Source organism: Macaca mulatta, chromosome 6 (genome assembly GCF_049350105.2).
Source record: "Macaca mulatta isolate MMU2019108-1 chromosome 6, T2T-MMU8v2.0, whole genome shotgun sequence".
Taxonomy (NCBI): Eukaryota; Metazoa; Chordata; class Mammalia; order Primates; family Cercopithecidae; genus Macaca; species Macaca mulatta.
Genome location: NC_133411.1, coordinates 120272501 through 120298330, shown reverse-complemented (window position 1 = coordinate 120298330; position 25830 = coordinate 120272501). Strand labels below are relative to the sequence as shown.

Below are 25830 nucleotides of genomic sequence, written 5' to 3'. Positions count from 1 at the left end.
AGGACTTGACAGGAGCAGCTTGATGTTTGGAGAAACAAGTTCTGATGGTTTTAAATTTTGTTGTCTGAGACTTAGCTTCCTACAGGTTCTCTTTTGAAATCTAAACTTTCAGGTAGAATTCAATCAGAAATCCTGGGGGATTGCCTATTCAGGTCAAATAACTGAAAAGGTTGAAAAAATGATGTCAGCAATAACTTGATTTGGTCCTCCACTGGCAACATTTTAGGAAGTACATGATTTTTTGGAGTCACGAGACGTTTTTCAGAAATTGGAGTCTTGCAAAACTTGAAATTATCTATCATACTATCGTTTACTCTGTTTTGTCAGTGGGGACCTGGCCAATGCAGTTTTTCCTTTCAGTGACTGAGGCTTTGCGTTAACCTGGTGACTCCCAAAAATATCTTCGATGTGTTTGATGATTTTTATTTGGCTTAGAAGCACAGCAGATGAGCCAAGTATGTCAGGCTAGATGCTCTGAGGAAAGGCTGCACGTGTACCTACCCAGAATAAGAAAGAAGCAAGGAAGTATGTCTAATTCAATTTTGCACAAGATGAGATTCTGCTGCACACTGGCAACACTTCCCTGTGTATTTCAGCCTTTCACATTTAGTATTATTCCTTCACCTCTGCCTTTCATTTTTCCACTCTGTGATCAGGCCGGTTCTCAGCCAGATATGCCCCCTACTTATTCCCTACCTGCAAAGATTCACCCATCTTTCATATATAACCTGTGTTTCCATAAAGCTTTCCTTCATCATTCCTGGCAAAAGGGAGCTTTTTCCTCTTTCCATTCCTAGGGCTTATCCATTCCTTATTCCATTCCTAAATGTAGCATAGGTGGTATATGTACAGGTTTATCTGTAAGGTTGGCTTTTCTCTCCAACTACAAAGCTCACTCCTGGAGGATAGCATTGGATTTAATTCATCTTTGACTCCTCCATGGCATATAATAGTTTCTCAGTGCAAGTTTACTGGGAAAATGGTTCCTAGAGTGGGCTGCTCCTTGGGAAGCAGGAAATCACTTCCTTAAAGTGTGGTTAGGATGTAGGCCTAATATGCCCTGAACTATGTTGTTTTGTTTCTGGGAGAAACATTAGCTATTGGCTTTAGTCTATTCATTTCTAAAGTATTTGTCCATCAATGAGTGTCTTCAAACTGAGCAATCAAGAAGATGGACAGGGGGGAATGTGGAATCCTAATCTATATTTTGTTATCTTTCCCCTCTCTCATTCCAGTAAAGTCTCTGCTACACATAACCATGAAGACTAGCAGATGATTCATATATTTTATTCTGAGTTCTACAGTGAGTATATCCTAGTGGCTATATTATATTATTGACTGCTGCAGTAGTTTAAAGAAAACAGTATGTTATTTAGAGATAATTTTAGGTACTCCTAATAAGTTGATATTGCATTTTCTCAATATTTCATTTGTGACCTTTTGGTTACAGATGTTGAAAGTCAAGTGGAAACACAAAGGTCATGAACACCTGTGTTTTTCTCCATATCTCGGTCACTAGCTTCCCTTAAGGTAGGTATTTTGGAATGATCAATTTCTCTGTGACAGAAATAGACCAAGACAAGGGCCCTTCTTGGATTTCTAAATATGTAAGGAAAGCAAAGGAAAGCATTTACTCCAGGCCCTCTCTTTTCAAAGAAATGAAATTTGTAACACTCAGGAAAGCGTGGGGATTAGAAAGTGGCTTTCTTACATAAAAGAGCTGTTTGCGTATTCCCTGAGCTATTGATGAGAAAGTCGTTGTCATATAATGCCACAAAATAAAACATATTTCCTAAAATGATTAATGAAAATTCAACTGATAGAAATTACTTCAGAATATTATGAGAGATTCAGAACCAAAGTGATCTTCTCATTTCTTAGCTTAGTAAGTAACAGCTGTAGATTGACTTAAATGTGAGCAAATGCCAGTGAAAGACGTCATTTACATAATTTTAAATGTAAGGATCAAATTTCTAAAACATGCTCAAAGTGCTAGAAATCTTTTTAATTCCACTCTCAACCAACTCAGTTCATACTCTAAATTTCTTTTTTTCAGGAGTGATTCAATTTTGAGTTTTTAGTTCTGTAGGAAAATTTCACTAAGTTGTATCTCCAGCACAATTACTGTTGTGAGAGCATCTGCAACATAAAACAAGATTTTCCTAACTTCCTAAGAAGCAAATGGGAATACGAACCTTAAGCTAAGGAGGAAAAAAAAATTGGAATATAGGAATCTGTATTCCTGCAGGTCACCAAAAAGGCATTGGGGTGCCATGAAAACCCAGGGTCATTGTTTTACTGTAAGGGGCCAGATAAACATTTTAGGCTTTGTGGTTCATATGGCCTCTGTTGAAAGTACTCAACTCTGCCTTGGCAACATAAAAGCAGCCACAAACAATATGTACATAAATGAGCATGCCTGTGTTCCAATAAAAATGGAGCTTTGGTAGATTTGCTCTGTGAATCATAGGTTGCTTAAGTTCTGAAAACTGTTTTTTGGAAATTCGAGTTCAGTTCTTGGGGAATTATGTGGAAATTACTCTTTAAAAAAATACGCACATAAGTTTTAATGTGTGTATCTCAAAGATGAGAGATAAAATGAATGACATTCAAACAAGTAAGAGCATAAATAACTAATTTGTTTACTAATAATCCCTTTTACTGATACCTTTAGTTTATTGGGCGTAAGAAATTACTGAAACCCCAACTCAGCTGTACCCACTCACTAAACTCACATTTAAAAATGTTGAAGGAAACACAGCAACATCTGTTGGACATGGAATGGACTAGTATTACAATGTTTAGGCCTAACTACTTAATAAATGGACATGTTACAACATTCTTTTGGCTTATAGAGGACTTCTAAAATATTACTGAGACTTACGGGTAACATAAACAGAAAAACAATCATAAATTATGAATATGCTATTTGTTCTCTATACTGTTGCATATTAACTGTATTGTAGGCATATCAAATAGGTTAAAAGGAGGCAGTATGAGACGATAGTGTTCAATTTATAATCATATATATCAAAAATGTATATATATATATATATTTTTTTTTTGGATGGAGTTTCACTCTTGTTGCCCAGGCTGTAGTGCAGTGGTGCAATTTTGGCTCACTGCAACCTCTGCCTCCTGGCTTCAAGAGATTCTCCTGCCTCAGCCTCCTGAGTAACTGAGGTTACAGGCGCGTGCCACCACGTCCAGCTAATTTTTGTATTAGGGGTTTCACCACGTTGGCCAGACTGGTCTCAAACTCCTGACCTCAGGTGATCCACCCACCTCGGCCTCTCAAAGTGTTGGGATTACAGGCGTGAGCCATTATGCCCAGCCTGTAGTTATACTTAATTGTACCTTTACAAAACAGATGAACTGCTCTACATCAATCAAGGAAAGGACAAACTTAGTAAATTTTTATCATTCACAAACTGTCAGAGTTGAGAGAGAGCTTAGGGAAAACACTAGCTTTCAAAAATTGGAATATAAAGTCTTGTATTTAAGTAGACTGAAATCTTTTAAATTGAAAATAAAGATTAATCAGAGTGAAAATTAAATGTCATTTTTGACACAGTGAATCACAAGCAAAGATTAAATGTGTATATTCTATATCCATGTGTTTTCCAGGTCAATCTTCAAAATAAGCTGAAAACAACTGTTTAGAATAGTGTAATTTTGCAGTCTTAGCATTGCTGTTTAGAGTTTCAAACAAAATTCTGGGCCACAAATACCCTGCATTTCTCCAGTCTGGGATGCTCCTGTCAGGGCTTTAGAGGACAAGCCTGATGGCCATAGGGATGGAACAAAACACTGATCTGGGATAAGGCATAGCAAACCAAGACAGGAAAGGAGCAACCCATTGGTGGAATCTCATTTTTCCATTATTGACCAATGACAATATACCAATATTCAAATTGTATCACTTTCAATCAGAGGATGAGAAGAGGTTTTCTCCCACTTGGCTCATTTGAGCTCAACCAGGTCAATGCCTGGAGTCTTCTCTAGAGCAATATCTGATTCCTTTAAAGGAGAGTAAGATGGTTCACTTTCTCGGCAAGGCTTCTATTTTGCCCTGGTGGACCTCTGATCCAGATGACAGGGAACAGACTGAGTTCTTGAAGTTAATATCACACAATCCAATTGTCTTGAGTACATCACAGAGCATTTATGAAAGTTGGAATTTTAAATAACCAAACATAAATTAATCAAGTTTGTTATTGCTCTCCAAGATAAGTATAGAAATGGCTAAGTTCTATGAGCTGAGATTATATTATTTGATCTCAGGTAATATCCACAAGGAGTAATAATGACAAAACTTGCTCTTAATATATTGGTCAAAATACAGAAAGAGGAAATGCTGAACTTGGTTACCGTGGGTGGCTGGCTGATTTCTCTCCAGTGGTCTCGCTCTTTTTTTTTGCCAAGGAGCCAAAAATTCACCCTGAGTGTGTCAGGGGAATAAAAGCACTTTGGAAAATTTTATAGGAAATTATTGAGTACATTTCTGTTTATCATGTGGTTATGAATATTATAATACCAATAATGAAATAACATGTACATTTTTTTTTTAATGCAGACACACATAACATCTAACCATTAAACAGTGTTCAACCAGTAAATGCTCAACTACTAGCAATGACCCTGATCAGGAACACATCAGTGATGAACATAAGGAAATTAGAATATGGACTAATAGGCAGGAATTATAAGGAAATTACAAATCCTTTTACATAGGTTACTGTCTGGAAATTTTGCACCATCTAAAGTAAATCTAGACAACAAGACTGAATACTTTGCAATGACAAATAAGTGACATAATGGCACTATGATTGACTCTGCTATGTATATTTGTTAATTATACATTGAGTCAACCTTCATCAAGAAAATGCTACTGCTGATTCACTTTGTTGGCCTTTTTAAAAAAAAATTTTGCTTTGCAAAAACAATTCTAAAACAAAATAAATGACTTACTAAGTTTATCCTTTGCCTTTTCTGGCATTTACTTTTCTTTTTCCAACTTGAAATACAACCAGCTGCTTCTGTGCAATAAAAACTGATTTATGAAACACAATGGCTCTCTCCAAATCTTCAGCCTATAGGCAACCCACTATCAGGTACCATGCATGTGAAACAGGACACAGGGATTGCTAAACATTCCGAATTACAAAATATGTTTAAAATACTATGAAATTGAAGTCACAGTAAAAATTGTTCCTTTCTTTTTAAGTCTTCCACTAAAAATGACTATAGAACCTTGAGGATTATTCTAAAATCAGTATGTAAAAAATTTTCAAAAGTCTTGTGTTAAATCCATGCGTAATGGCAGTGTTGATTAAACCCTTCTAAGGAAATCTAAAAATGCCAGCTAATGGTCATATTCCCATTTTGAGGATAACTGGCATGATATCACCATCATTACGCAATCTTCATCATGCAGATTTCGGATGGTTCAGTAGATTTCCAGAAAGACATATTGCCTGTGATACAAGGATGGCATGCAGCTTAATCCAGGCCTCAAAATCGGATTCTATGTGCAGTCCTTCCTGAATGAAGACACATGGTTGGCTGACAGTAGATTTTGGTAAGCAAGAATACTATTGGCATCATGGCAGTACTCAGGAGACTCTAGGCTGTAGTCAAGACTCCAGGGCCCATCAGGAATCAGAGGGATTAGTCAGGAGATAATTTAGTAATGCCCAGGAAAGTGTTGTTCTTTGAAGTCATGTTAGGAATCATTTCCCCTCTGAAGCACATGAATGGGCAGGAGTGGTCAATAAGCTTTTACTCAGTGTGTAACATTTCTGAAACACTTTCTTTTTGGCCTCCCACCAGCTCCTCAATGTGAAAACAGGCCACTTAAATCTAAGCATAGAACTTCAAGTGTCACTTTGCTTAAAATAAAAAGTATCTAGACCAGTGCTGTCTAATATGGTAGCCACTAGCCACATGTGACTATTGAGCACTTGATGTACCAAAGGCCTAACATACACTCCTGGTTTTGAAAACAGTATAAAAATAAAGAATTCAAAATATCTCATTAAATTTTAATATTACCTATATATTGATAGAATAATTTGGATGAATTGGATTAAAAATACTATAATTTCATCTATTTTTCTTAAAATGTGACTAATAGAAAATCTTAAATGACATGTGCTTGCATTATATTTATATTTATATAATGCACTTGTGGACAGTTAAGTTCTACAACCATATTATTCTAATTTTTACCTATTTATGTGTTCTGGGACAAGTGAAACTAGTTTGAGAAAAAAATACTGGATTCCAATTAGACTTTGTTAATGGGGGAAATAATTCAAGACTGTCCTTCATAGTTAAAAGAAAAAAACAACAAAACCTAGTTTATGCTATGTATCTGAACTTATCTCAAAATAAAAACCGATAATGTAACTTGATAATTGTTAGCTCTAAAATGCAAAATGTAATTTATTTTTTGCTGAAATTTTAATTATTTTGCTTTGTGACTATATTGCCAATTAGGAGTGATGTAATGAAGTATTTTGTTAAATTAAATCTCTGTCTACTATTATTTAGCTAAGTAATCTTTGAAATAGACAATACACTCCATTTTAACAAGCAATATAAACATTGACTGTTCTTTCAAAAATGTTAACATAAATATCTTAACTTAGGATGTATATATATGAAATCTTTGAATAATTTGACTGAAATGACCAACGTTTTTGAAAGTTTGACTTGTTTCCTACTGAAACAACGAAATTAGTCACTATATAGTCATTATCAGAATCTAATCTCTAACATGAGTCAAAATTTAAAACTCCCATTGATTTTTTAGAAATGTAGTTTATAGGTTTAAAAAGATAGAGGGAATTATCCTCAACTCTTGAGTACTCATGTCGAGGAGTGGTAATATGCGCTCATTTAAATGAGTAAATTCTAAGATACACATTGGCCAAGGTATTTGCAATGTTGTTTCTATAGTTCACAGGGCCAATGAATGCAGTCAGCCCTACCGTAGTGTGGGAATAATGTAACAACTGCCCTTGGAACAGTATGGGGGTCAGCAGGGAGGAATGATGTGTTCTGATCTTTCAGCTAAGTGCCACTTTCTAACAAGACCCCCTTCCCTCTCTTTGCTCTTCCAATACATACGTGTGTGTGTGTTCAGTCTCGTGGTAAAAAGTACAACAGGAAATTGATCCTCTTAAATGGAAATCTTAATGCTTAATAAAGAAGGCATTCTTAAAGGTTAAAAACAGTGAGCCCCTTATAATGGACAACATGGGAATTCTGAGACGGAATAATTAAACGAGGAAGGAAGGACAGAGGGAATAAGAAAAGTGCTCTCTACTAGATAGTACAAATAAAACAAAACAAAAAATAATCTTCTGAGCCCAGATGATGTGCCTCTTCAGGGCTCCGTATCAGTGACCTGTTAAGATTCTTAAACTATGAAAGATAAGAAGTCCTACCTTGTTTCCTTCCCATGAGAATAGTAGTAGAGGGAGATTTGTGATTGAAAAGAAGAAAGTCAACTGAGGTCCAACAGCCTCTACAACCTGGAGCTTTAATTTCATTGTCTAATTTAATAGTTTTGAGGGAGAGCCAACATAATTTAAGATCTCTTTTTTTAATAAGGAATTTTATGTGATAGCCATTTTTTATTGTCTTTAATTTGGTCTCTGAAAATAATTATTTTTTAAAATGAATTCTTTTTAAAATTAACCCACCAAAAATAGACACATAATTAATCTGATAAAATATTCATTTCAACTCAAACTAGAAATAAATTGGAGATACTTAGTGCAATTTCTATAAGGGGAAAGTGTTTCTATGAAAGTCAAGGAGAAATTATATTTATTCTGGGAAAAATCATAATAAAATACTAGGTCTAATGTTCCAGCTTTTTAAGAGACTGATTTGAAATCAGTATTTTTCTTTTTGTTTTTGTTTGTTTTTTAAGGTAAATAAATTGCATTGTGCTAAATTTCTTGGCAGGCACATTCTCAATACTACATTGTAAAATGTGGGTACTTTCATTCCAAATATGAGAAAAAGACATACTAGCTTTTCATAAAGAATTTTAGTTTGTAAGGGATATGTGTCGATAACCATCAATTGGATTTAAAAAAGAGCTTTGGTAAAGAATAATGTTTTCTTACTCTATTAAAGTCAATAATTAATAATCTTATAACAGAATATTATTCCTACTCTATTAAGACATTTTGGCAGTAACCTGTGAAATAGATTTTTGTAAATATTTGAACCTTGGTAATTATAGATTTTATGCATTAAAATGTTCTTATCTGTAAATTTGTATAAATTCATGAGTAAATACAATTTTATCTGGAAAATGAAAAGGAATCAATCTTATCTTCATCAGTTTAAGTACAGTCTTACCTTCTTTTCTTCCCTGTTTCTTTATTACGCCCTAAGCTTTGTCTATCAGAAAGTCATCTTATTGGAGAGCAGGTGAAGGAAAGAATGAAACTCAGCATGAGTTTGTAAATTACTTCCTCCAGGGTTGTAAAATGGCAGAATCTTAGAACATTTTGGTTATTATTAATATAGTATATATAAATAAGAATAAAATAAAGCATTCTGCACACACAAGCTTTAGGGACATATGGCTTCATGGCCTTTAAAGGATACTTCAATTTCTTACCATTGCAAGTAGATTTTTTTTTTTTTTTGCATATATGTACAACTATATCTACAAGCATCTCCTTGTAAACAGTTTGAACACATCAATGATAAAAAGTAAAATGTTGTAAAACTTATGGGAACATGTCTTTTAGCACTGCCTAATATTAGCTAAGCAGTAGTTCAAAGGAATTACTGCCTTGTGAAGAAATCCAAAGGATGTAGGATGGCTAGGTTTTCAAAGCAAAAACAATTTGCTACTATTCACTTCAAATATGTGCCACTGGTTGCTGAAAATGTATGTTTTTAAGTGTTATGTTGTGTTTACTTGCAAAATTTAACTCATCGGTATTAGGTATCCATTACATGCCGTAGAAGACACTATTATTTTCATAAAGCAGTCACATGCATTGAAGTTAGAATTACCAACTGGTATATATGTATTTTTTTTGCACCTCAAAAACAGAATCACTATAGTACATATCATGCTTCCACACCTTCCTTGCTGAAGGACAAAGTACATAAAATGCCGGTGTTTGACTTCCAGATCTGAAGGAAGCTGGTTTAGTACTCTGGCAGGATCACATCTTGCTGTGGAACGTCAAAGCCCACAGCAGAGCTTCCTTGCCCTTCCCTGGGAGCTGCTACTTCCTCCACAGTCTTCAGCTTCTCCTCTGCTAGGCCCTTCTCTAGTTCCAGGTCAGCCACCTTTATCCCATCCTCCACTGCCTTGGGCACCATCCTGGGGGCCTCTTCAGCATTTATATCTGAACCTTTAACTTTCTCTAAGGCTTGCACCTTCATCAGCTCAGCCTGTGCCCCCTTAACTGCGGCTTGGGCCCCATCGCTTTGAATTTTCTCTCCTTCTGGAATAGCTTTCATGTCCTCGTTGCCGTCTTGGATTGGAGAAGGGTCTCGGCTAGCCTTGTGGCTCTCCTGGATGTTGCCATGGCTGCTGCTGGCACTTCCCAGCCGGGAAGAGGCCACCACAGCCTTCACCGCTGCCTGATTGGAAACAGAAGAGTGTCAAGTGTTACCTCTGCTTTAACACCTCAAATCAGAGCTCAACCCCAGCTTTGCATTTAGGGATTCTATTTTATAGGTTAGTTTTAAAGTTTTCAAAATACCTTATTCCTACATGTTTGCCAAAATAAAATTTGGAGAATGAACAGTAAAACCTCTTTAATCTCTAATTAAATACAAATTAGTGTATTTAACCGTCTGGACAACTGAAAGCCTGAGTACGTGTGTTTACCTGTGACTAACCAATCTTTGAAAATTTTAAACTGTGTTTCCTAGTGTATTTGTTTTATGGAACACTAGTTCTGTGGATGTTATTAGTTTTTACCATATGGATGTCATCATGGGGATACAAGAGTTCCATAATCAAACTAGCTTGAGAAATCCTAGGTTAAGTCAAGACTATTTAATTTGGGGTATTTATAATTAATGTGACCATGGAACCTTTCAGATTTGTTTACTCTGTATCAGACTGTAAGCAATGGCGGCATAGGACCCTTACTCTGACTCCTAGCTGCTCTCTGAGATCCTCTACTTACATAGTTAGTCCTAAACACAGTTATGTAATAGAAAAGCTCCTAATCTCTATTCCATAGGTACTATATAAAATGATAAGTAATTTACTATATCACTTAATTTTTTAAATTTTTGTCAAGTAAATTATTTATCTATATTAGTAAATATAGTTGCAAAAATTGTTTCCCAAGTTTTACATATTCTGAAAGAAAACAATTTTCTGAATATCAGTTTTTCCTGAACAATGCTGTTTAAGCAGTACACTTTAATTAGATGAGAAGCAGCAATAATATATTTGGTATGTAAATATCAACCTAAAACAAATTCCCTTTATTAATCATGAATTCCTTATAAGAGTATAAGAAAACTTAAGTAGCTTTGTGTCAGCCTTATTGGAATTTCAAAGCAGGATTTGCCCTGGTGCCTTAAGAAATAAATAATAGTATTAGATGAAGAACGTTAGAACTATTATTGATAGATCAAGAGGAGATAATTTTTTTGAAAACAAAACAAAACAAAATATATGCTATCTTACCTTAAGCTTACGCCGAGCATTGAATTCTTGAAGCTTCTTTTGAGCGGTATCCATGTGTACAAAATTGGCTGCTTTACCTGTGACCCACGGATGCTGGAGAGCTTGAAAGGTAGTCAGCCGTTTCTTTGGATCCAAAACAATTAATTTTCTGACCTGAAATAATAAAGAACCATAAACTTAGTGAGGTTTTTATGATGACCTGGGCTTGCCCTCAGCTTACAAACTTGCAGGTCTTATTCTATTTCCCAGCAGTACCACTAAATACATGTTAGAAAAAAATTGTTTAAGTCCTACTGTAGGTAGGAATGGCTTCAGGTAGCAGTAGCTGAGGGAGTCTGAGAAGACAGGGCCATATACCCCCAAAGTAGCAGACGGCTTTCCAACAGAAGTCAAGAAACAGCTCCTCCCTTGCCTGTGGACTGGAAGTTCTTTTAAGGCAGAACAAGCAAAATAATTCTGGGCTGCATTTCACATTCACCTAGAATTCAGAACTTAAAGTACATCTCTATGGTAACAGAATGGAATCATTCATGCACCATCATTCTTTCTGTGGGGATTAAATGGCAAACAACAGGGAGAGTATCCCAGCACTTACGGAATACTACCGTATGTTTCTATCTTGGGGTTTACAGTTCTTTCTAACCCCTTGAGGGTACTTGAAGGACTAAGCCTAGAATTTAAACATCATTTTATAATCCAGGAAGTCAGTGGCTTGAGGGCATGATTTGCTTAAAGAATGGAATTCAATCAATGGCAGCCCATTCTTGGAGGTTTACTACTGCTTGTGAGGATGGGCAGTCAATAAATTGCCAGGAAGGTCAACAAATAAAATAATCCACAATCCTGGGCTTAGTAGGGGTGACCTGATATGATGTAGAGACTATTGGGAGTCAGGAAGTGCATTCAAGCCCTGGTTATGCCGCTCGCTACTTTTGTGACCCTAGATATAGACAAACATATGAATTGCCTGTGGACACCCCCTCAGGCCCTTTCCTTACAGAATCTTATTTCCACTTTAATTCCTTTGTAATTGCTTCTTAGATGCATATATAAGGTTTTCAAAACTCATGTCATCTTTTAGTAGCCTTATCATTTGGAACTAATAGTGCCAATTCATAAATGAGGGAAGGAGGGAAGCTCAGAAAGAGTTAGTGACTTGCCTCAGGTCAGACAATTTGGAATTGATGGAGCCTGTATTTAAACTCAGGTCTGTGTATGTCAGAGTGCATCTTGTGGCCACTACACCATGACGTCTCCAAGGCGGTCACTCTCTCTGTACCTTGGCCTGCTCACGTGTAAAATAAGGAGCTTTGAGTGGTTGTAAGTCTCAGGTCTTTTCTACCTCTAATTACCTAAGGAGACGTGAACACAGGCTAAGGAAATCAGGTGGCAAGGCAAATGAGGAATAAATACTATCTGGTTCTCTGTTCACTTCCTTTCTGCAAAGAATGTGTTTCTGGGCTAGATTTGTAGTGGACAGAGACATGAGGCTTTTTAGGCTTAAAATCTGAGAGGACATGGAGGAAGGCAGGATGGTTAAGAGAAAGAAGGCATGGTAGTAAATAAAAATCTGATAGTAGTCATAGCTATCATCTGTTGAACAGGGCTATTAATAATTTCATGTAAATGAGACCTAATCCTTACAACATTTTTGACAATTAGGTATTTTCTTTTTATTTTTGAATCATTTTTCTCCTCTCCCTCATCATTACTATCTTCCTCATGAAAATGCAAAGAATTTATTGAAAGTCAATGTGCACCAAAAATTTATATACACCATTGCTAATCTTTACATTTGAAGATATTGATAACAATCCTAACTGAATTGTTAGGAAACTTTCTGAAGGTCAGAATCATACTCAAAACCTCGCCATTACCCTGTGGTACCCCTTACATCCAATTCCCCAACTCCTCAGCACTTAGTCTCTGCCAATGACACAACAGATGTGGGTTTTTTTTAGTAAGTATACATTTATGGAGCTCAAGGATTCTTCCAGTTCTGAAGTTTTAAGTAGTGATAAACTAACATGGGATCTAGCTGAAGGAACATCAAAGCTAACCCTCTTATTCACTTAATATTTATTAAGGGTGAAAAGAAATGGAAGGAAGGCTAAATAAGAGTACTATTACTAAGTTAGTTGATATTAGTTACTTAACATAGATTATGTTCCTTAATTCTCACAACAACCTAGAGATAGGTACACTTATCCTAGATGAGAAAACTAAAGCATGGCAAGGTTAGATCATGAGCCCAAGGTTACACTTCCAGGACATGACAAAGGGGGCACTTAAATCCAGGTGTGTCAGACTCTAAAACTTCATGGGGTACTTCCGGATCCATTGTTTCATCCAATGAACATTTACTGAGTCTGTACTATATGCCCATGTGGTTCTGAGGTCTGGGTACACATGCTTTGTCCTGCCTCAGAGCTTAAAATCTAATTAGGGAGGACCATTAAATATATACATGATGACTGTTATGAACTGGGGAGTGCAGGGGGTAAAGGAAGATTTTGGCAGAAGGAAGCAACTGTAGGCAGGAGGGACTGAAGGGGAAGGCCAACCATGCCTCTCAAGGGATCTCTAGTGGCAGCTGGGGCTTGAGAGTAAGAGTTACCTGGGTGTGTGTGTGTGTGTGTGTGTGTGTGTGTGTGTGTGTGTATGGGTGTATGTGTAATGGAGGAGAAGGTGGGGAGGAAGAAAGAGAGAACATTACAGAGCAGAAGAAAGAGCCATGGCAATATCCTGAGATATGCTGATGATAAACTAGAAATGTGGTGCACTAGACTGAAGAGTGAGCAAAGGAGAGAGATGTGAAGTGAGTGATGGCACAGGAGAGACTGGCAGGCCCCAGACCAGGCAGCATCATGTAGATCTTGTTATGGGTTTTGGATTTTATCCTAAGATTCTTAAAGCAGGACAAGGACATGATGTGATTTATTTATAAGACCATCCCTTTGAATCCTGTGCAGACTGTATTTGAGAAAGACATGAGAAGAGGCAGGCAAATCAGATAGGAGGTTGGGGCAGTGGTCCAGGGGAGAGAACTGGATGGATTCAAGGGATGTTTGGGAGCATGAGGTATGACTTGAGGAAGGAGTTGCAATGACATATCTATATATCACACATCACACACACTGACTTTCTCTTCCCAGTCATGCTGGAAAAGCCATGAGCCTTAGGGAGTCTGTTCCATGAAGGAACACAGAGGGTAAGGAAGAAATGCTTGAAGAAAAAAGAGCACTGGAAAGGGAGTCTGGAAAACTGGATCAGCCCTAATAATGTCTTTCTGCTGGGAAGCTGTGTGACCTTAGCAATCATTTCACCTCTCTGGTCTTTAGCATTCTCATCTTTAAAATGAGAGGAGGACTAGATGCCTCCTAAGAGGCATGTTGTACATCTAAGAGGCATGTTGTACATAATTGTCCACTTGTACATCTAGATGCCTCGTAGGAGGCATCTAGTCCTCTTGTACATCTAACCTTCTATGATTCAAAAGTCAGCTTTCGATTATGTCCGTGTGGTTTTTCTCTAGTGGATTGATGATAAATGTTTCAATCTCATGTTAGCATCCTCTTTATTTTATAAGCAATGAGTGACCTCCTCAGAAGGTATGGATTTCCTGAATGCAAACAAACGACTTAAGTCAGTATTAACTTAAGTGAGAAGCAATGTAAAAACAAACAAACAAAATGAACTATTAACACAGTGGAACATTTTTATAATGCCAATGATACATAATGGGACTTATGTTACTATCAGGATTTTTAATAAATTTGAATGAAATTTCAGGAAGCAATATTGTTTTACTTGAAGTATATCTAGGCTAGGTGCAGTGGCTCACACCTGTAATCCCAGCACTTTGAGAGGCCAAAGTGGGAGAATTGCCTGAGGGCAAGAGTTTGAGACCAGCCTGGGCAACATAGCAAGACCCCATATTTACATAAAAACATTTAAAAATTAGCCGGGTGTGGTGGCATGCACCTGTGTCCCAGCTACTCAGGAGGTTGAGGTGGGAGGACTGCTTAAGCCCAGGAGTTGGAGGCTACAGTGAACCATGATCATGCCATTACACTCCAGTCTGGGTGACAGTGAGACCTTGTCCCAAAAAAAAAAAAAAAAAGAAATGAAGTATATCTAAATTCTAGGCAATTGCAAGCCATGTTAAAACAGAATTCTGTGTAAACTGTGTTTGAATTTACCCAGCACAGCTTTCTTCATAAGCAAGGTTTTAATACTTATCAGGTATTAAAAGCTCGTTAATACTGTAGTAATTGTAGTTTTTGATAATTCAACTAGTGAGGAGTCAAAAACATATCTAGTTTTTATTCTCTAAGGAAAATGTATTAATGAACTAATTTTATTAAAAATACTTTAAAATAGAAAGAAAACATGATATTAATAAGGGTAAAGATTTTAAAAATTGTACTGCCCATTAATTAGTTAAAAATAAATTTATTTCATTTTGTTTCATTTTGTTTTGGTTACACTTACCAAGTCCTTGGCATTTAGAGATACTTCATCCCACCAGGGGGAGATAAAGTAATATTCACAATTCAGAATTCTTCTGAACATGAACTGATCGCCTCTTTCATCATAGAATGGTTCAAATCCACAAAGTCTAGAGGAATAAAATATAGAGAATAAAATGTCTTTAAAAGCTCAAGTATATTTCATCAAATTTCTGTAGGAATTCAAGACTGTTCTTTTTCACAGCTTCCTACTATGGAAGCAAGTCTACTTAGCACGAGCATGCAATTGCCTTATTACAATTCACTGTTGATAGTGTAAACACATAATCAAGTCCTCAGGAAGTAGGAATTAATATAAAACCAACTTAGGATTTCTACAAAAAGCTATAATAATAATTATAATTATTGTATAATAATAATGATTTTTATAATTCTTATTACACAGAAGAACAAGAATAATAATAGCTAACATTACAGACATTATGCTAAAGCCTTTCCATGGACTTTTTGACAGGTATTGAGAAGACAGACAGACAGGCAGACAGAGATTGAACAGACTTCCAATTTAGTATGAAAGGGAAGAGCTGGGATTTTGAGAGTAAAGAAATTAAAAAGTGGAAAGAAGAAATTTTCACTTATTTTCATTCTGCCCTATTCTATGAAATCCTCCATAGAAATGAATAAAGCTTTATGATATTTCCATTCCATTCCAGTTTGGATTTCAGAGTGAACAAAGATAGGAGCTGAAACTATTGTCAGGGAATGACCTTAAAAGATGTTTAATATTAATATAGCCACCAGATGCAGCCAAAGAGATGAGCAGCCTCAATTTACCTTATTCTTTGTATCATTTTCTACTATGGAGTCAGCTTAAAAATGAATGGGAAAAATGGGATAAAAGGGACAGAGAACAATCTTGGGCATCTTAACAAGAGAGAAAGGAAAAGCGAGTTGTTTGGGACCACCAAGCGTCCACTGTTTATAGATGGGTGGAAGTTCTAAAATCAGTAGGGACCAAGAGGGAACTGCTTAAAAAAGCCCATGCCAGGGCATGTGTTGCATGTGTTGCATTTGAAAAAAAATGAGGGTGGGAGGGAGGATGAATAAAAGACATTTTCCCAAAGACTTCCCTCAAGCTGACCAGGTTGGTACACACCATGAATTTTTTTTTTTTTTATACTTTATGTTCTAGCGTACATGTGCACAACATGCAGGTTTGTTACACATAGCATGAAACATTAAAGTGCATCCTAATAAAATGAGTTTTTAGAACGAAGCAGTTTCGTATGTCCTTTTGCTCACAGAATGTCCCACTGGGAGAATTTTTGTCTCTTCCAGATATTCTGGAGCCAGTGAGAAAAATGCAAGGCCTGACAGTGCAGAGGCCTGGGCCAATGCATTCTCCCTTTCCCTACTGAACAGTCTGCACAGAGAATCCCACTCCCGACCTGCCTGTGGAAGAGCAGCCTAAGGTGAGATGGGACACATGTCCTCACCTTGACAATGGGAGAGTCTGGCCTTGCCTGCCCTGCCCTGCTCTCCACAACACTAGAAACATTTGGCCTGTTGCAGTTAGTCATGGAGAATGAGCCAGCTTTCCAGACTTAGTGTAGGAGTTTCCTTATATTTCCCCTTCTGAAAATCTAGAGACAAAAATGACCAGTCAAGAGTTATAGGGTTCACATGCCCTTTCTCTCATTTCAGTCCTGTCAGTGACTTTGTGCTTTGGTGACAGAGGTAAAAGGTGTCAACTTCAAGCCTTAGGGCAGAACTGTAGTGTTCAAAGCTAAAGGAGAGAGTTTGAATCTCTGATGCTATCTGATTTCTGATCGGATCATAAGACCCAGTCCTGCAGCTTTTGCCTATAGGGGCAGAGGGTTTAGGTATAAAAGGTAAAGATACGAGAATTCCTGGGAGAAAAAATAGGATGGCCTTCATTTTCAGCCTAATAGCATTCTTAGAAATAGCAAGGCTATATCAATAGCCTGGTGGTGACAAGCTAGAACTCTTAAGAAGGAAAGAGTGGGCCGGGCGCGGTGGGTCACAGCTGTAATCCCAGCACTTTGGGAGGCTGAGGCAGGTGGATCATGAGGTCAGGAGTTCGAGACCAGGCTGGCCAGCATGGTGAAACCCCATCTCTACTAAAAATACAAAAAATTAGCCGGGCATGGTGGCACGCGCCTGTAATCCCAGCTACTCGGGGGGCTGAGGCAGGGGAATCGCTTGAAACCAAGGCGCAGGTTGCAGTGAGTCAAGATTGTGCCACTGCACTCTAGCCTGGGCGACAGAGCAAGACTTCATCTCAAAACACACACACACACACACACACACACACACACAAAGAAGCAAAGAGTGAAGTTAAAATGCAGCAGTAGCCACAAGAAGAGGGACAAAAGAGGTAACAGAGTTCTTTACACTGATAGGAGGAATCCAATGTCTATTCATAGCTTTATTAAAAAAAAAAAAAAAAAGAGCCCCAGAGTTTATGTACGTACAGACAAATATCGGTAACACAAATGCCTCAACATTTGGAAGACAGAAGAAAGAATATGACTGAAGCTCATAATGTAGCTTCATTGTAAGATTTACTTTCCCAGGAAGCATTAACAAAATGGATCTTTAGTTCCATTTGGTTACTTTCCATACTCTACTCTGTCTGTCTCCAAGCCACTCTGGTGAAATGAGTGAGATGTTAGAGGTCATAGACTCAGGTGCTCAGCAGGCCACTAAGTGTACATTAAACCAATCCAATAAAGGAGATACAGAGATCCAGTGGCACAACCCACTAGAGAAAATGTGCCAGTCAACCTTGCCAGTGGGCTTCACCAATTATTAATGAACTACAGAGTAAATAAAACGTCCTCAGGCTTAGGGCCTGACATAAGTTAGCCAAAAACTAAAGAATATTAGTTGTAAGCAGCACTGTTATTTTCATTTTGAAGGCTACCACTCTTACTTTCAACTAAACCTATTAATTAATTACCTTAAGCTTATAAAGATAAAAGAAATATAAAAAATAGTTTGTATAATTTGGTAATGGACTAGGGGATAGGACAGAATTTTAGAACTATCTTCAGGGTTACAATAAAATATTTCTCAAGTAATTATATTTTTCCCTTGATTTTCCCATGTCAGTGATATCATTAAGTATTATGTATTCCACATTCCAATTTTTCTGGGTAAATGTAACTTAATTTCCTACTTCCATCTCTCAAAGTTCTTTCATATCATTAATACTTAATGCCTCCCAGTACATTTCAACAATGTAACAATTGTTGGTATATTGGTACATAAATTGGGTATATTTCTACTTTAGGGGCAAACCTACGTTTTGGGGACAAAAACAGGATTCTTTACCTCTCCAAATTCCTCTCAAGCTTTTTTTTGTTTTGTTTTTGAGTCGGAGTTTCATTCTGTTGCCCAGGCTGGAGTGCAGTGGCGCAATCTCGGCTCCCTGCAACTTCCACCTCTTGGGTTCACACCATTCTCTTGCTTCAGCCTCCCGAGTAGCTGGGATTACAGGCGCCCACCACCATATCCTGCTAATTTTTTATATTTTTAGTAGAGACGGGGTTTCACCATGTTAGCCAGGATGGTCTCGATCTCCTGACCTCGTGATCCACCCGTCTTGGCCTCCTGAAGTGCTGGGATTACAGGTGTGAGCCACTGCACCCTGCCCCTCTCAAGCTTTTCTAAAGACACAAGGAATTGAGCACACAAAATATCTTTTTGTATTACATATTAGTGGGTGGCTATTTTATCAGTTGCTTGTTAAACCTTTTCATCTTGGATATCAACCATTGTGTATCAGGTGAACTTAGATTTTGCCAACGTGCCTGTGGGCCCTACCACAGTTAGCCCATTCCTAGTCCATATCACCAGGACATTGAATTTTTTTAAGATTACTATTAAGTTAAAAACAACTTTAATTAAAAGCTTTCTGCTGTGGACTGAATTGTATTCCCCCCTCCAATCCCAAAATCCATATGTTGATGCCCCAGCTCCCAATGTGATAGTATTTGGAGATGGAACCCTTGGGAGGCAATCAGGTTTAGATGAGGTCATGAGAGTGGGGTCTTCCTCATGGGATTAGTGCCCTCATAAGAAGAGACTCCACAGAGCTTGCTCTCTCTCCCCACCATGTGAGGACACCGTGAGAGGGTGGCCATCTGCAAGCCAGGAGAGGGTCCTCAGCAGAAGCTGACTGTGCTGACACTCTGGTCTTGGACTTCCAGCCCCCAAACTGTGAGAAAATAGCTTTCTGTTATTTAAGCCACCCAGTCTATATATTTTGTTATGTCAGCCCAGGTAGACTAATATACCTATTTTCAAACCCTTCAAAATTTCTCTAAATTTGAATATTATGCATTCCAACAACTAACTTTGTAGTACTCTCTAAATGGCAACTAAGTCTCCTTGTTTTGAACTAAACTCTTGAAAGCATCGATATCTTATTTTTCAGTTGTTCTACAGTATTCTTCCTTCAGACGCTCTTCTATTTGGTTGATTTTTTTTCATCACCACCTTCAGTTCCAAGATGTCTTTAGCAAATTTCATGAAACTCCTTCTTTCTTACTAGACAGGAGCTCAGGAATGGAGTTGGGGATACCAGAGGTTAAAATATTTCACTCATTTATTTTTCTCCCAAGAAATTTGTGTAGGGTGTTAAATTTAAGACCCTTGAAAACCTAACAGAAATAAGAAACAAAATTGATAGCTAAAATGCATTTAAAATATTTTTAAAATATTCCTGATAAGAAATATACCAGTTTGGAATTGCTTAAGAAATTAAATAGTCATTTGCCCTTTTAAAAGGAATAAGTCTAATAATTTTCTATGAGATGCAAATAAGTAAAATAAGAGCAAGTTTACACAGGTGGTCTTGGGCTCATATTCTTTACTATTGTCAAGTAATAAATTGTTTCCTAAATCTGCTGTACATTACATAGTGGATATAGACATAGGAAAGCCCTGGACAAGAATTCTGGTCTCAAGAAAATTACAAAATAAAAGGCAATGTTCATTTTCAGGAAATTCTATCACCAACTGCATTTAATATGTAACAGAAAATCACAAAAAGGCAAAAAGTAATCTTTACGGTTTTTATGAGAATTAGAGGTACCTAGAAAATGTCACAGAAAGGTAAACAGTTTCCATAAATATTGCTTTTCTTCACTTACAAGATGTAGGTGATTATTCCTACAGACCACATGTCCACCTCAGGTCCATAGGCACAACCTCTAAGAATTTCAGGTGCTGCAGAAAAAGTGAAAATTGTGTTAGAGCTTAGTCAACATTTATATTTTAATATCAAGCAATGGGAAAGAAATAAATTCATCAAAAAAGTTTCTGAACAGTTTTATAATCAATCTTCTCTCCCCAAACCACAGTATGAAGCTATAAATACTTATGTCTATTTTAGTAAGAGAGATTATAGTCTATCTGTGTTTGGGATGCATAAAATAACACTATTAACTTTAATATTCTATGTCAGAATATAATGATACTGCTCAAATCAAGTAGATAGAGCTATATCTCTGCTACAATAGACACAGTACTTCAAAGGGAGCTTTGTACATAGAAAAGAAAGAAAGTTAAGCATAAGAGGGGAGAAAAAAGTCACAATTATGCTGCCTTGAGATCTAGACCTGCTGGGAGCAGGGTGTGTCAGCAAGTGTGTGGGTCTGACAGTTTGCAGGGTGGAAACCAGCGCAGATGGTGAGGAGGGTTGACAAGTATCTAGTCTGGACAGTTGCAGCAGGAGCTAGGAGGTGCCCTGGCACATGTCCTGGCATTGAGAGATGCATGTAGGTCTCCAGAGAGCAGCTGATCCTAATCAGCTTGAGGTCATGAACTGAGAAAGGGGAACTTATCTGTGCACAGTGAGGCGGCTTGTATTAGTTCTGCCTGCTGCTGTGAAAAAGGAAGGCTTTCTCAGCCATAAAATAGTCCTGGTGTGGAGAATAGCAGTATCTTTTATATTTTTATTACCTTAGATTTGTGAAAATGGGTAATTAACTGGATCCAGGCACTTTTCCTGAATACTAACGGTGTTATTTGTTTGCCTATTTAACAACAGAAGAAAAGGGGAAGTGACAGCCCCACCATCTATGGAGAAATAGAGCTCAGGCCTGTTGTCCAGAGTGGCCTTTCTTGATTTTGAACACAAGTGCTGTAGGTGCCAGCAGCGTTCTCGAAGAAGGAGCTTCTTGATTAATGCTGATGGCTGCCTGAGGAAGGCCTTGGGGGTGAGGACACCACAACATTCTCTGGGATGGGGGTTGGAATGCAAGTAAACAGGATTCTCTGTCCATGCTGACTGGAAATGTCAACATTCAGTGTTGCCTATCAAGATGAGCTCTGGGGCCAGGCGTGGTGGCTCACACCTGTAATTCTAGCACTTTGGGAGGCCGAGGCAGGTGGATCACCTGAGGTCAGGAGTTTGAGTCCAGCCTGGCCAACATGGTGAAACCCTGTCTCTACTAAAAATACAAAAAAAATTAGCCAGGCATGGTGGTAGGTGCCTGTAATCCCAGCTACTCGGAAGGCTGAGGAAGGAGAACAGCTTGAACCCAGGAGGAAGAGGTTGCAGTGAGCAGAAATGGCACCACTGCACTCCAACCTAGGCAACAGAACAAGACTCTATCTCAAAGAAAGAAAAAAGTAAAGAAAGAAAGAAAAAAAGTGAGCTCTGGAAGGAGGCTATCCTCATGGGACTCTGGATTTACCATACAGGAAGGAATACTGTGGGTGTTCCACTGACCTATTCCCATACTATCCCTTAACTCTCATCATGTTCCAATTAGAGGTTTCTTTTCCCTGTAGAAGCTGGGTTACATAAAATATGAGGCGTCTTCAAAAAGTTCATGGAAAATGCATATTATAAAAAAATTATGCATGAAACTCACAATTTTTTGTACCAAAATAAACTTGTACTAACTTGTCATAACATGTCCAAACAGGATCTAGTTTGAGACACTAAAAAGGCGAAGACTTCAGTTTGAAAAGAGCCTCTATCTGAGCAACATGAATTCTGCTAAAACTGAAGCAAGAACAAACATCAAATTTATGGTAAAGCTTGGGTGGAAGAATGGCAAAATCATTGAGGCTTTATAAAAAGTTTGTGGGGACAATGTTCTAAAGAAATTAACATTATACAAGAGAATAACTCATTTTAAGAAGGGATAAGACAATGTTGAAGATGAAGCCCATAGTGGCAGATCATTCACATCAATTTTTGAGAAAAAAAATTAATCTTGCTCATGGCCTAATTGAAGAGGACTGGCAACAGCAGAAGCAATAGCCAACACCACAGACATCTCAGTGAGTTCAGCTTACACAATTCTGACTGAAAAATTAAAAGTTGAGCAAAGTTTCCACTCGATGGATGACAACACTGTTGCACCCAGATCAGATGCAGACAAAAATAGAGCTTTCAATGGAAAGTTTAAACAAGTGGGATTGAAATCCTGAACCGATTCTTCAAAGAATTATAACAGGACATAAAACATGGCTTTACCAGTATAATCCTGAAGACAAGGCACAATCAAAGCAATGGCTACCAAGAGGTGGAAGTGGTCCATCTAAGCAAAAGCAGATTGGTAAAGAGCAAGGGTCATGGCAATGGTTTATTTGGATGCTCAAGGCATTTTGTCTGTTGACTTTCTGGAGGGCCAAAGAAAAATAACATGCATTTCATATGAGACTGTTTTGAGAGAGTTAGCTAAAGCTGTAGCAACAAAATTCCCAGGACACATTCACCAGAGAATCCTTTTCCACCACAAAAATGCTCATGCTCATTCCTCTTATCAAACAAGGACAATTTGGTGAGACTTTCAATAGAAAATAATCAGGCATCTACCTTACAGTAGTAACTTGGTTCCTTCTGACTTCTTTTTGTTTCCTTATCTTAAAATCTCTATAAGGAACACTTATTGTTTTTTCAGTTAATAATGTAAAAAGACTGCATTGACATGGTTAAATTCCCAGGATCCTCAGTTCTCTAGGGATAGACTAAATGGCTGGTGTTATCACTTACAAAAGTGTCTTGACCTTGATGCAGTTTATGTTGAGAAATAAAGTTTATATTTTTTCATCACTTTTCACCATTTTCTCACAAACTTTTTGAAGTGCCCCCCACATGAGATAAAGAGCCTGTACAGTGAAAGGAGGGTGTGCATTCTAGCACGCTACACAGCAATTCAGCAAGACGCATCCTTTAAGGAACTGTATCTGCAGCCAAAAAGCTTTATTTAATCTACAGGTGAATTATTCCTAGAAAATTTTTCTTTTAAGGTTTAATTAACAAAATTAAGAAACAGGCATGGCTGATGCCAACTATCATCGTTCACTCTGTCAGGTTAGCTTTCATTCTCTGGAGCAACCTGTACCCCACAGAAAGTGTCTTTGAGCCCAACAGCCCTGACAGTGAACTTACATTTGTAAAGGGGAACTCAGATTATGCTGCCATTGCAGGAGGGCTGCTATTGCCTATTTTTGTCTCTGGGAGCTGTTCCAGTCAAGGGGCCGAATGCACACATATTGAGCATGCATATTCAACATGCGTTAGTCCTTCTCCATGCAGGTCTTCACATCAGTGAATCTTATCCTGTCTGAAATGCTATCAAGCCCCACATTGACATTTAAACATAAATATAGAAATATTTTGGGAGAGTCTTTTACATTTTCTGGATCTTGGTTTTTTACCTCTAAACTGTAAATGAATCCAAATAGCTGATTTCCAACTTAACTTTGAGTTTTAACCTGCTACCCATTATATTATTAGTAAAGGATGTGTTACTGATCATTTAACAAGAAGAGAGAACAAGAACAAGTATTCTAACCTGTAGACCTGTTCCTTTTCTCATTTCTTCTGCTATAACAGCTACTGTGCATGCTGCCCTGTAGGGACTCATCCTGTTGGCTCCAGTGAAATCAACCCTACCACCCTGGGCAGACCAGAGACAGACACATACTGGCAAGGGTCAGGTGTTTTCTCTAGGCATTGCTAATAGCTCCCAGCGAAAGAACTCTAAGGAAAATGAATAGTGTGCCACAAACTGCTTTTTGGATCCACTTTACAGGGACTTTCATACCTGACATGTCAAGTTCTGACCTATCTGTCACAGCACTGGGTGCAACCTTACTCTCCAAAGGCAATTTATTTCTTTGTGAAGCATTGTACTGCAATGTGAGTAAACTTGCCATGTTAAAAGTTAAATATCCCACAGTGAAGATAACAGACAAAAGGAATAAAAAGTGTTTATGCCATCCATAATAAATTTATCTTAAAAATAATTGTTTTTAAAATAACTTATTTTGAAAATCATAAAAAATTGGGGTGAAACACAGTCAAAATACCTAGACACAATTAGATATCATTTTCAATAACTTTCAAAAATATATATATATATATAAAAAAATTTTTTTTTTGAGACGGAGTTTCACTATTGTTGCCCAGACAAGAGCCTAATGGCATGATCTCAGCTCACTGCAACCTGCAACCTCTGCCTCCCAGGTTCAAGCGCTTCTCATGCCTCAGCCTCCTGAGTAGCTGGGATTACAGGTGCCTGCCACCATGCCCAGCTAATTTTTTGTGGTTGTTGTTGAGACGGAGTCTCACTCTTTGTCACCCAGGCTGGAGTACAGATAATGATCTTGGCTCTCTGCAACCTCTGCCTCCAGGGTTCAAGCAATTCTCTGCCTCCGCCTCCTGAGTAGCTGGGATTATAGGCGCGCGCCACCATGCCCAGCTAATGTTCGTATTTTTAATAGAGATGGGGTTTCACCATGTTGTTCAGGCTGGGCTCAAACTCCTGACCTTGTGATCTGCCCGCCTCGGCCTCCCAAAGTACTGGAATTACAGGTGTGAGCCACCGTACCCAGCCTAATATTTTAAATTACTAGTTAATATGGCATTGACTTTGTTCAGAACCAGTAGAACACACTCAAGTAATCTAGACAGGCCCTTACCAAGAGCCAGAAGATTTTTTATAATAAAGTTCAGGCTCTAGCACCCCAGCTTCAAGTCTCCTAAGTATTAAATGTCCTTGCAGGTAATGCTACTAATCTGTGATCTCCTTAGGGTGAGAAAGTTGGCTACTTTCAATTTAGTTCAAGAAAAAACATCAATTAATATATCTTTTAATGGTATAAGCACTCTGGCTGTCCTTCATATCTTTTCTCACCTCATTATCAAACCAAACAAAATAGAAGAAAAAAATCATTTTAAGGTATAAAACAGTTTTTGTGATATTTTTATTTTTATTCCAGTAGTTTTGGGAGAAAAGGAGGTGTTTGGTTACATGGAAAATTTCTTTAGTGGGGAATTCTGAGATTTTGGTGCACCCATCACTTGAGCATTGTACACTGTACCCAGTGTGTAGTCTTTTATCCCTCATCCCCCTCTCACCCTTTCCCCTGAGTCCCCAAAGTCCATTTCTATCATATGTATGCCTTTGCATCCAAATAGCTTATCTCCCACTTATGAGGGAGAACATTTGATGTTTTGTTTTCCATTCCTGAGTGACTTCACTTAGAATAATGGTCTCCAGTTCCATCCAGGTTGCTGCAAATGTCATTATTTCACTCCTTTTTATGGCTGAATAGTATTCCATGGTGTGTGTGTGTGTGTGTGTGTGTGTGTGTATCACATTTTCTTTA

At 37.8% G+C, this 25830-nt stretch overlaps 1 protein-coding gene and 1 long non-coding RNA gene across 3 annotated transcripts in view; one reads left to right on the top strand and one right to left on the bottom strand.

The window, feature by feature from the left end:
• Nucleotides 1–1195: 1195 nt before the first annotated feature.
• Nucleotides 1196–5534, top strand: LOC144341513 (uncharacterized). The gene is made up of 3 exons (XR_013418482.1): nucleotides 1196–1303; nucleotides 1451–1530; nucleotides 5438–5534. It is a non-coding gene; the product is annotated as an uncharacterized LOC144341513 (long non-coding RNA).
• A 3510-nt stretch (nucleotides 5535–9044) lies between these two features.
• Nucleotides 9045–25830, bottom strand: part of CAMK4 (calcium/calmodulin dependent protein kinase IV) — a 255035-nt gene continuing 238249 nt past the window's right edge. For both annotated transcript variants that reach the window (XM_028849644.2, XM_028849646.2), the window contains 4 exons: nucleotides 20349–20424; nucleotides 15191–15317; nucleotides 10697–10849; nucleotides 9045–9630 (listed from right to left, as the gene is read on the bottom strand). In XM_028849644.2, coding sequence (XP_028705477.1) covers nucleotides 9190–9630; nucleotides 10697–10849; nucleotides 15191–15317; nucleotides 20349–20424 — 797 coding nt within the window. In that variant the 3' untranslated portion in view covers nucleotides 9045–9189. The remainder of the gene's footprint in view (nucleotides 9631–10696; nucleotides 10850–15190; nucleotides 15318–20348; nucleotides 20425–25830) is intronic.